Source organism: Triplophysa rosa, unplaced genomic scaffold, assembly GCF_024868665.1.
Source record: "Triplophysa rosa unplaced genomic scaffold, Trosa_1v2 scaffold22_ERROPOS151950, whole genome shotgun sequence".
Classification (NCBI taxonomy): Eukaryota; Metazoa; Chordata; class Actinopteri; order Cypriniformes; family Nemacheilidae; genus Triplophysa; species Triplophysa rosa.
Window position 1 is genome coordinate 116,979 of NW_026634246.1, and position 11,441 is coordinate 128,419.

General features: G+C 40.2%; 1 protein-coding gene across 1 annotated transcript in view; it reads left to right on the forward strand.

Moving 5' to 3' along the window:
• The window catches only part of pkd1a (polycystic kidney disease 1a), a 59,673-nt gene extending 48,514 nt beyond the window's left edge, over positions 1-11,159 (forward strand). Inside the window, exons 35-48 of the mRNA XM_057327412.1 lie at positions 258-457; positions 685-757; positions 832-941; positions 1,013-1,215; positions 1,319-1,513; positions 1,660-1,799; positions 3,030-3,160; positions 3,556-3,676; positions 4,109-4,234; positions 5,964-6,138; positions 6,248-6,535; positions 6,792-6,926; positions 7,299-7,619; positions 7,745-11,159. Coding sequence (XP_057183395.1) covers positions 258-457; positions 685-757; positions 832-941; positions 1,013-1,215; positions 1,319-1,513; positions 1,660-1,799; positions 3,030-3,160; positions 3,556-3,676; positions 4,109-4,234; positions 5,964-6,138; positions 6,248-6,535; positions 6,792-6,926; positions 7,299-7,619; positions 7,745-8,905 — 3,379 coding nt within the window. The 3' untranslated portion in view covers positions 8,906-11,159. The remainder of the gene's footprint in view (positions 1-257; positions 458-684; positions 758-831; positions 942-1,012; positions 1,216-1,318; positions 1,514-1,659; positions 1,800-3,029; positions 3,161-3,555; positions 3,677-4,108; positions 4,235-5,963; positions 6,139-6,247; positions 6,536-6,791; positions 6,927-7,298; positions 7,620-7,744) is intronic.
• Positions 11,160-11,441: the final 282 nt, after the last annotated feature.

An 11,441-nucleotide genomic window follows, 5' to 3' on the forward strand; every position in this document is an offset into this window, starting at 1 on the left:
AAACAGGTGAATGAAAGATTGAATGAATCAACTAACAAACCAACAAATGAATGAACAAACAGGCAACTGAATGAGCGAATGAATGAATGATGGAAGGAACAAATATACGACCAGGTGATTGAATGACAGAACGTCAAGGTGAATGAATCAACAACTTCATGAATGAGAAAATGAATACGTAACTGATTAAATAAAAGTGCGGGTATGTGAGTGAATACACGAGTCAGTTGACTGAATGAATCCCTCTTTCGCTGTAGTCTGCAGAGGTGGAGTGTCCCGGACTGCGATTGGCCGGATGTATTGACGGATCCGTCTGTAGAGATGGGCCCGGTGTTTCCTCCGCGGCTGAAGAGAGGTCAGGGCAGCAGACATCTGGGCGTGGACATTCCCTTCAATCCAGACGAGGAGGACACTGTGTGTGAAAACAGCCAGAGGAACAAATACTTCTCTTCTTCAGGTAACAGACGCTTTTAGCCATGACAGCCAATGGGGACTGGAGCATTTAGGCTCCCAAGAGGACACCAAAGCTTCAAAACGTTTATTATGACTCATACTTTATAGAGTCATACCATAGAGCGCCAATAGGCAGAATCAGTTATGACACAATTCGATTTGTCACTTTAAATTCTGTGTCACACGCTCCGACGAGACGGTTGTTGATTTGATATTTGTTTTGATTGACAGATGAGGACCTCATCAAGCGCATTTTGGCTGACGGACAGCTGCTGTCACAGACGGACAGTGATATGGGCGATCTGTAAGTCTTGTCGCTGCAGTTTCTCTCCTGACCGTTTCAAACAAAAGTATGAACACAAACGTTTGTGTGTTTAGTTCAAGTATATTTGGTGACAAGACAGAAGTGATTCTACTGCAAAAGATGAACGAACCGACTCTTCCGGCGGCCATAAGACCTCCCAAAACTGCCTTTACCTCTCGCACAGGTGAACAAACTCACCGACACTTACAAAGACGCATGTGGCCGTCCCTCATAACATCGTTCTTTCTCTCTCAGTGGTGGCGGACGTGTGTAGACCGAGACCTTTCCCTCCATTATGTGGTCTGGCTGCTCTGTGGGCCAGCTGGGCGGGGCTTATCCTGTCAAGCAGCCTGTCAATGTGGTTGGGGCGGAGCTTTAGTGAGGGAGTGGCTCTGATGTGGCTCATCTCTTGCATTGTCAGTTTCCTGTCATCTTTCTTCATTCTAGAGCCTGTAAAGGTACGAACCCTCAAAAATAAATCATGAAGATATTTTGAGAAACGTCTCGGTGGTTTTGTGTATGGCCCGTTGTCTTCACCGCTTCTCTGTGATGTGTCCGTAGGTCTTGTTGGAGGGAATTTATTTCTCTCTGTTCGTGGGGCGTCTGAGAGCAGAAGAGCAGGACGTGTTGGTGGATTGTCCGCGTGTGGAGAGGGTCGTCCAGCGTATCCCGAGAGTGAGACAGCCGCAGGGATTCGCCCTCTCGCAAGCTAGAGAGGAAGCTCGCAAAGTTCGCCTGCTACACACCATGCTGAAGGTACACCGTGCTCTCATTGGCTGTTAGACAGGAACTGGTTTCTCCTCAGCTGTGATTGACAGCCGAAGGGCATGATTTGCTCCTGAAGCGGGCGAGTGGATGTTTGTGTAATAGACGCCGCTTGCGTTCGTTTGCTTGATTGACAGGCCTTCCTGATCTACATGCTGTTCCTGCTGGTGGTTTTACTGCTAAACTACTCCGACTCGAGCAAAGACGACCACCGCTTACGGCTTCACGATCATCTGCAGGATCACTTCAACACGCGCCACTATAACAACATCAGCAGGTGCTCTCAAAACACACAACTCTTGTCAAGCAACACACACACACAAACACATCTCAAGCAACAGTGTTGTGTTTATGATCATTTAGGCCTGAAACATTCTACAGAAAATTGTCATTATTTTCTAATGAATTCTCGTTTCTCCATTCAAGCAGCAGGAAGGAGGTACTTGAGCAGAAAAACACATTTCTGAGAGTTATTACAGTGTTTAGAAAGATCATGAAAACTGTGAAAACTTTTGGGCTCCGACAAACAAAACACAGTCTATTTTAATGCCATGCTGCATTTCATCAAATAACAGGATAACATTTTTTTCTGTTCCTTTCTTTTATATATATTCTTTCTTTCTTTCTTTCCTTCTTTCTTCATTTACTCTTTCTCTTTCTTTCTGTTTCTATCATTCTTTTTATTTCTGTTTTCCTTCCTTCCTTACTTTCTTTCTTTTTCTTTTTTCGTTTACTCATTCTTTCTGTTTTAATCATTATTTTTCTTATATATATATACTGTATATATATATATGTATTTATTCTTTCTTTTTTCTTTTCCCTTCAATCTTTATTTATTTCTCTCGCTTTTTCTTTCATTGGAAGCGATTGTAAAGTAAGTATAACAGTAATTTCCTTCCTTCCTTTCTTTTTCTTCTTTTTTTCATGATTTTTTTTCTCAGTTTCTGTCTTTAATTCTTTTAATTTTCTTTTCCTTTCATCCTTTCTTCTGTCATTTGTTGTGTTTCTTTCTGTCTTTCATCCTTTTTTTCTGTTCCTTTTTCTGTTTCATACTTTCGTTTTCTCTTTATGTTTCTTTCTTACATTCTTTTTTACTTTTTCTTTCTTTCTTTACCTGTTTTTAATTCATTCTCTCTCTTTTTTCTGTCTTTCATCCTTTCTCTCCTTTTCTGTCATTCATTCTTTCTTTCTCTTCCTTGATATTTCATTCATTCATTCTTTATTTATATTTCTTTTCCTTTCGTCCTTTCTTTCTCTTGCTCTTTACTGCCTTTATTCCTTGTTTCTTTCTGTCTCTTGTTCTCAGTCAGGTCAGAAGCGATGCACGCTGTGACAGATGTTGATTTAGATGTGTGAGTGTGTATGTGTTGACTTATTCAACAAGACTGTGTTTGTGTGAGGCGAGCTGACAGTGTGATTTTGTCAAAGAGTTTCTGACAGTTAAGATACTAGGTTTCAGCATGACAGCATGCACACCTGTCTAACCTTTCGGGTGTCTTATCTGCAGACGTGAGGATGTGTGGGCGTGGCTCTCAGACTCCTTGTTACCACGGTTACTGGATGGGCCGCTCCTGATGGAGAGAACAGGCAGTGTGTTGCTAGGAAAGCCCCGTCTTCGGCAGCTGAGAAGTCAAGAAGGTGAGAGAGATGCAAGCAACACAAGATATTACTTTTTCAGAAAGCTTTATTCTGGTAAAACAATAGTTCATTTTATTAATTATTTTTATCATTATATTTGTTGGCTCCACATAAGTGTGCAGAAAGCACATGTGTGTGTGTTCATTGGTCTCAGAGAGGTTAGTGACAAAATGTTCTTTCATTTTGCTGAGAAAATGGCAGCGACAGGACCGAGCACTGATGTCAGTACGACATCGTCTTTCACTGATTTGTTTACAAACAAACACACACACACACAGTTATTTCTCAAAACCAGATGACTAACATGTTCTTATGCACAGATAGATGATGCAACACATATATTGAAAAAACATGATATGGTGACCTTTGACCCCCCGTCTCTCACTGTCTTCCAGAATGCCCCATCAGCAGATATGTCCCTCCTATGTCGTGGTTCGGGTGTGTCCCGGCGGGGTGGAAGGAGTCAGCTTCAGGATTGGTGCAGAACTGGAGTATGAGTACAGCTCAGAGTAGCGGGTAAGATCACAAGAGTCATGTGACACGGGAGGACGTCCATTGAAATTAGGATTTCAGAATACGTCAAACGTTCCCCTCAGCAAGACTGAAATCTTGTTGCTAATGTTAAAAGCATTTAGAGTTACAAAGCAAGGTTTTCAAGCGCTTACAAAAGCCACAGCAGATTTCACCTTGGAGGAAGTGGTTATTATCGGATTACTTCGCCGGTAAAACCATCACCAAATTTATGGTAGATTGAGTACATCAACTCGAAGGTCAACACGCTGGAGATCTCAGTCCTGAATCGGTTCCTGACCTGTCTGTATAAATCTCGTTGATATGTCATGATCCCGGCTGATGTTGGATCATCTTTTCCGTGTCAGTGCAGCTGTCTTTGTTGATCACTGACCTCGGGTCAGTGAGATTCTCATGGGTGTGTGTGTGTTTGTGCAGTGTGTGGCACTGGGGGCAGGTGTCGGCGTACAGCAGCGGAGGATTCGTGCAGGATCTCAGCAGAAACATGCAGATCTCAGAAGCTCTGATCAAACAACTCAACACACACCGCTGGCTCGACCCCCTGTGAGTATACACACACACTTCAATAAGTGAAGAGAAAGACGAGACAGGTTTATCTTGTATTGGAGAAGATTTGTTTGTACTTTGTGCTGTTTAGTAATCATTTGAAAATTATTAAACCAGTTATATGTTGTTAGAAATGTCTAAATTCCGTGTATGGATATACACAATAATTATACTAATAAATGGGTTGAAAATTGATCATCAAAATTACATATGAACTTCTATGATTTTAATAATAGTTTGAGTTACTTTGAAATAATTTAGGATTTTTTTTGAATAAACTAATAAACAAATAAATTTGCTATAATTTGAATTGTTTATATTATATATTATTATATATTATATTCATTACAGTCATAAATGGATTTACAACATCATTTTCTTATTTAAATTGAGTTTGATAATTGATTATGTGAAATAGATAATAATAACCGGATTTATTTTAATACATTTATTTTAAACAGTTTAATCACAGAATCGTTATAATTTTTATTGGAGAAAACCACACAATTAATTGTTCAACATTCATCATGTGTCCAATGTTTTTTTGATTAATAAACCTTTGCAAATATTGTTGTTTATATTTATTTTGTAATTCATTGCTATATTATGTTGGAAGTTAAATTATTTGATAGTTGTATTATAGTATAGTTTTTATACATTTGCAAATAAATTTGAGATTTTTACATAATGTTACAATAATAAATTGCAAGAAACATCTAAACATCTAAATATACATAATAATTCCTCCCTTATCTAAATGAATAACTTAAATTAGTTTAAAAAATTATAATTTACAATAGATAATAATAAGACAAATAAAAAATGATGTTATTATAATTTGTTTCAGAATCACATTTTACACAGTTTAATCACATAAATAATCATTTTTTAAATAGAGAAAATCACAAAATTGTTACATATATAACAACAACAATTGTATACACAATTATATATGTAAGGGATTATGTAAAAAGCCCCGCAGAAATAAGCCCAGACAGTGTGATCAGTCTTGTATCCGAACGGGCTTATTTCGCGATAATTACACGGCTACTTACCACATGAGAAAAAAACTGGACATGAAATGTGAATTTGAAATATTTTATTAGCTCATATTTACCGAATGCAGACCTTCCGTGAGGAAAAGCCGTTTACTTTCAGTTTTAAGGCAAGAAACGACGTTCAGATGTCACGAACAGGCAATTTGGTTGAATCATTTGTAAATATAATGTCATATATGTTATTAAAAGATATATTTACATTTAATATGTCAAAAAAAACCTGTCAAAATGATTTGCTGCATCTAGGTGACCGTGTGGTTTTAGTTTTGAGAGATTGTTATCTGGGAATAACGAACCTGCAAATGTCGTGACTGGCCAATCAGAATCAAGCATTCCAACGAGCCGTGTAATAAATATATATATATATTAGTCTTTTCATAAAACATTTTTTTTGCAAATAAATAAATAGTTATTACATTATAATCATTACAATTATAAATTGTAAAAATGTCTAAATATATGAAATTAATAATTGAGTTAAAATTCTGAATCTGAAATAAATAAAATATCAATATGTAATTAATTCGAATCACATTTTACACAATTTAATCACAAAAATGAATTGCTGCATTTATATTGTTTCAAGTTTATTTTTACTTTTACAATTTTGTTATTACATTAGTGGTAATGTAGTAATATATCAAGTTGTATTCTATGAATGTGTTCAGGACAACAGCTCTGTTCGTGGAGTTCTCCCTCTACAACATCAACACAGATCTGCTGGCTGTCTTCTCTTTCCTGCTGGAGTTTCCCGTGTCTGAACGAGCCGTGCTGAGTCTTGATCTGAAAACATGCAGTCTTCACACGCTGAGTCACGGCATGGACCTGCCTCTGTTCCTCACGGTAACCGCCAGCCAACCACAATCCACTAATCATCCTTTTCTCATCACATTCCCTGTAAGGCAAACCAACCAATCGCAGCAATTAACAAAGCATTCTTTTTCACTCCCAGCTCCTCCTGCTTGCGTTTATCGGCTATTTTGCCATGCGTGAGGCCGTGGCCGCTTGGAGGCAGGGGCGCGGCTACTTCCTGCGTTTGTGGAACATGGCGAGCGTGTGCAGTCTGGTGTTGGCGATATGCGTTGCCTCGCTGCACCTCAGCCGCTCTGTGCTCGCCGAACGCCAGTGGGCGTCATTTCTACACCAACAGGACGCCTTCACCGACTTCTTTCCTCTGGCCCAACAGAGTCAGGTTATGACCCAGCTCGGTGCGACACTTCTCTTCCTGTTGGTGCTAAAGGTAAGGACAGCGCCACCTGCATATTTTCAGCAAACATTAGTGCTTGGTGCTTTTGATTATCAGCATCAAGTCCATTTTCCACTTCAGAGCGACCCGTTTAATCTCAACTCACAAAACTGTGTAAAACAAAAGCTTATCCGAATAACAGCTCAACAGTCTCCGCTAATATACTATAACATTGGAGAAATCCAATCGCCTCAGAATGAAATGGAATAACTTTCATTTATTTGATAGCATCTAATTTCTGTCTGTTTAGGCGTCGCATCAGCTGCGCTTCATGAGAGAGTGGGGGGTTTTTGGAAGAACCTTGAGGAGATCTTTCTGGGAGCTTCTGACGGTCGCCGTCACTCTACTTGTGTTCCTGTTGGCGTACTCGCACACTGGACACTTGGTGAGGACACACAGACACACTGCAATGATTGATTTAAACACGCTACACGGGCACCTTTGGTATTCTCTTTGCTTTTTTATTGCGCTGATGGCAGGCATGTGTGTGAACGTGTGAGGAATTTCTCAGTGTTGAAGAGATCATGTCTAGAATATATATTGAGCACAACTTGTTATAGAATATAGAATTATTAACTATATGGATGCCTTCAGTACTCTGTTCTGATCAATATTCTTAGCTAATTTATATCTCTAAAACCTTCTCCCAAATTCATTTTCAATTCCCTCCAAATCTCTCAACTCTGCACAAAAAGGTCACAAAATGTTATAAGCTCTTCTCCTGACTAAATCAATAATCAAACTTTCTCCATTCTAGCTTTTCCACTCAGTCATGGAGGGCTACGGAACGGTTAGCTCCACTTGCCTGATGTTACTACGCTCTGGTGGACGTGGTCTGTTGTCATGGAGACCGGACGGCGGCTCCTCCCCCAGCTCTGTGTCTTGTTTCATCTTTTACTTCAGTTTCACCCTCCTTCGTCTCGTATTGCTGTGGCTTTTGATCTCGGCTTTGCTGAGAAACTACCATCGGGCGAGGGCCGAAATGTACCGTCCTGCCGTCGACCTGCAGGACTACGAGATGGTGGATTTGTTTCTGCGACGCCTCAAAATGTGGATGGGGCTCAGCCGTGCCAAAGAGGTGCGTGATTTGGTTTGCTTCCATGTTTCTGATATGATTATTGAAAATACCAGCGGAGATGTTTTCATTGTTGCCAGTTTGCCTGGTTTGGTCTTCATTCTTCAAATCTATTTATTCCCCTGCAGTTCCGGCACAAGGTACGATTCGAAGGTATGGAGCTCCCCCCCTCCCGATCCTCTTCAACTAGCGATTGCAAGTCCTTGTGTCTTCCTCCTCTGGACACCCCAGAGGCTCCACCGACTCCTGATAGTGTTGAAGGAGAATCTGAAGCATCCTGGTTCCCCACATCCAGCAGCCCGTGCACTCTGGCTGAAGCTCCGGGTCTGGGACTCGGCCTCACCTCACTAGGACCCGGAGTGGTCGGAGGCCAAGGCTGGAAAGAGAGAGCGGAGATGGAGGCGACACTTCGCAGGGTCATCCCAACTTTTGATGCCTTGCTTCTTCAGCTGGACCGGGTCACCCACACCACAGAGGAACTGTGTCGCACAGAGTGTTGCCTGGAGAGGATGCTGAGGAAGAGCAGGCGACGGAGCAGAGGGGGACGTCGCCACAGAAGTCTAGATTCTGCAGGACAGACGAGACATGGCAGGAGAAACAAGAGTGCGGAGAGAAGTACACTAGTGGTAGAGAGAAGCAAAAGTCCCCCGAGAACTCAAGCAAATGCGGCCAAGTCAGAAGAGAGACAGAAACTTCACAAGAAAGACAGCAGAAAATCAAGAAAATCTGACAAGTTCTCACAAAGATCACAAGGTCATAACCAGGTTGACTCAAGTACACACAAGACTGATAATAGTCCCCAGAAGGTACAAGAAAGCCACAGTAATGAACCGCCACTTGTCAGCAAAACTCAAAAAGACTCTCACAAGTTGGATTCTGACCCTCTCAAAGTGAGTCCGCAAGAAGAAAGTACCAATCCATCCAAGGCTGAGAAAGCTTCTCGCAAGGTAACCTCAACTTCCAAGGTTGATCTGAACGTTCAGAAGGACTCTGAGGTTGTTGGCTGTGCCAGCAAACCTGTTCCCACCCCGACCCCGACTCCCGTTCCCACTCCAACGTCTATTCCCTCAACTGCTTCTTTTTCTGCTATAACCACCCCTGTACCCATCCCACGCTCCCACGAGTGGGTGCCACCCAGCCACGTCGAAAACCTTCCCTCCAGCGTATTTCGGCACCCTGCGCACACTACTACCAATCCCACTCGGAAACGAAAGCACAAACCTCCCCCTCTCAAAAACAAGGTGCACCCTAACACAGAAAGACCTTTCTCAGGACACCACAAGCCGTGAGAACCCAAGGTTCGAACAGTCGGTACGCAAGTGATGACAGATGAAACCGGATTTGGGAATTGTGATGTAAGGCTGTGGGACTAAAGAGGTGTTGAAGCTTATAGGTTATGGGTTTAATGAAGGATTGAAATGAGGTCCTGGTGACAGCAGGTTTTGGAACCAGGACCTACGAAGGGCACAAGCAGAAACCAAAACCAAATAATCCACCCACAAGCTTTCAACTGGTAATTCGTTCAATTGGTAAATCTTCAAATCTGTCATGGAAACAAGGTGCAGGTCACCACCGTCTTTGCAATCCTCAAGTTTTGATGCAAGTTGTCCTTCCCTCTCGCAGTGACCTCAGTCTAACCCTTTGACCCTGGAGGTCAACCGGGTTACAGCCGACAGGAGCACACCTTGTGCTGTCATAGCAACAGAAACTCTTGAAAGAGAGCCTAAAGTAGAATGCCTGTTGACGCAGGTTGGCTCGATGGTATTTGTCGTACAAGTTATGTTTAATGAATCGTGTTAAATTTTAGTTTTTTTGTGGAAGGAAGCTATCTTAAGGTTATGGGTACACGTGTTGCCCATTTATACAAAATAAGCAGTTTATTCAGAAAGGCTCACATTGACAACACTACACTCATAAAAACACCTATAGAGACTTACAGGTATGTATTTTTTATGCGATTATGTGCCACTAAATATAGGTACAAAATTCATGCTAGTTAATATAATGGCATGTTACTGAATATAGAAATGTATTTCTCCACTCATACTCGTACATCTACACTAACACGCCAATACAAACTATCAGGGTGCTATAAAACTAGCCTCAGGATATCAAATATGTCTTCAATACCAATAGACCAGAGGGCATGTGATGGACGATACAAAAAGTAGAAGGAAAACTCAGTACAGTATGAAGCATGGAGGTTGGATTTTTCAGCGAAAGTTTAGTTGAAGATAAAAGTTAAAAGGAAACTTGAGAGCTGAAAGTACAATGAAGGTACGGCCCTTAAGCCCTCCCAGAATTCTCTGCGTGCTTTCAGAAGAGAAAGGAAAAAGCTTCCATAAAGCATTAATACTATTATTATTATTATTTCTAGTAGTAGCTGATCAATGCAACATTGTTTAAGAAATGCTGAAGTATGTTTTGTTTTGCTTTCTACATTGTTTGAAATCTTATTTAAAAAGCACTTTGTATTAACGTAAAGGAACGATTGTGTTTCGCCTCAGAGAGCAATTGAGTTTGAATGTGTTACTGAAAATGGAAAATGTTTAGTTATAAAATAAGCTTGGTATGAAGATAAGAGATAGCTACAACAGCATTATTCTCCCTGTACATTTGCCAAAGCTTGCTATTCAAGAGATGTTTTTGTACGTAGCACTTTATTTCTGCCGTATTTAACTAGTATGTAATGATTTTCACGTACAACAGCTTTTCAGATTTAGTTTCTTTTCGAGTATTACAGTATACGCAAGCTGCGTCAAGATATTATTTTGTTTTTGTTGCTTGTCAATTACGAAAATGTATTTAGAACTATGTTTACTATGATGATGCTCAGGGACCCTGAAGAAACTTTTTTGTATGAAATGTTTTGTTTAATTCAGTACATGTGTTGTGATTGGATGGTATGCACTCAAAATACCCACTACAAGGGAAAGCAGAGCTGGATTTGGTTGAAGGTCACGTCCACTACAATAACGTCTTTATTCAGTCCGTTCCTAATGAAGTTTTCAAAGGTCACGTGTGTCTGTACATATCGGTGTGCCCTGATGTAAATATCGTATTAAAGATCGATTGCGTTTTTATGTCGTTTGCCTTAACCGCACTGACCAGAAATGTCTCGTTTTCCTCACAACAGACCGCAATGTGTTTGTTAGCTTGTTCGACAAAAACGCTTTGCTGCATGTTTTTCTCACCACTGGCCAGAGAAAAATGTTTGAAGATTATGCAGATTTTTTTCAGTACAGTGGATCTACACAGCACAAGCAGTCATTTTCAAATGTAATGGCTTTTGGTAGGTCTTTGCTATATTTCTGCTATTGTACAGGCTAGCAGAGTTGTTAAGTTCTCACAAGTGCCAAAACCAACTTGCATGCAAAAATGTAAAGCCTTCATATTTGTTGTTGTATGAAATGTTTAAGGTAACGTAATGATTACAGTTGTGTTGCCGTATTTGTATCATTGTAGCACTTCGCTTTATCGCTTTTGCACTTGACAAAGTCAAATAAAGAGTCTGACAGCTGAGAGTTTGGGTCTGTGGTCTGATTTCACAACCGGTCAAGTTTTAGCATTGTCATTGCTTGTAATTTTGTCAAAATGTAATTGATTTTACCTCAGAATTTACATTTTAGTAAAAAAAAACATCAAAAAAATATATCAAATCTGAAAAAAGGAAAAAATATTTTAACAAGATTGGGCACTTATTGTAAAAATGTGAAACTATTAAATGCATCATGGTAGTAGTAGTTGATAATGATCTAAAAAAAGGGACATTTTTTTATTTATAATTTGAATAGCATTTGTATAATTGCAAAAATAAAATCACAA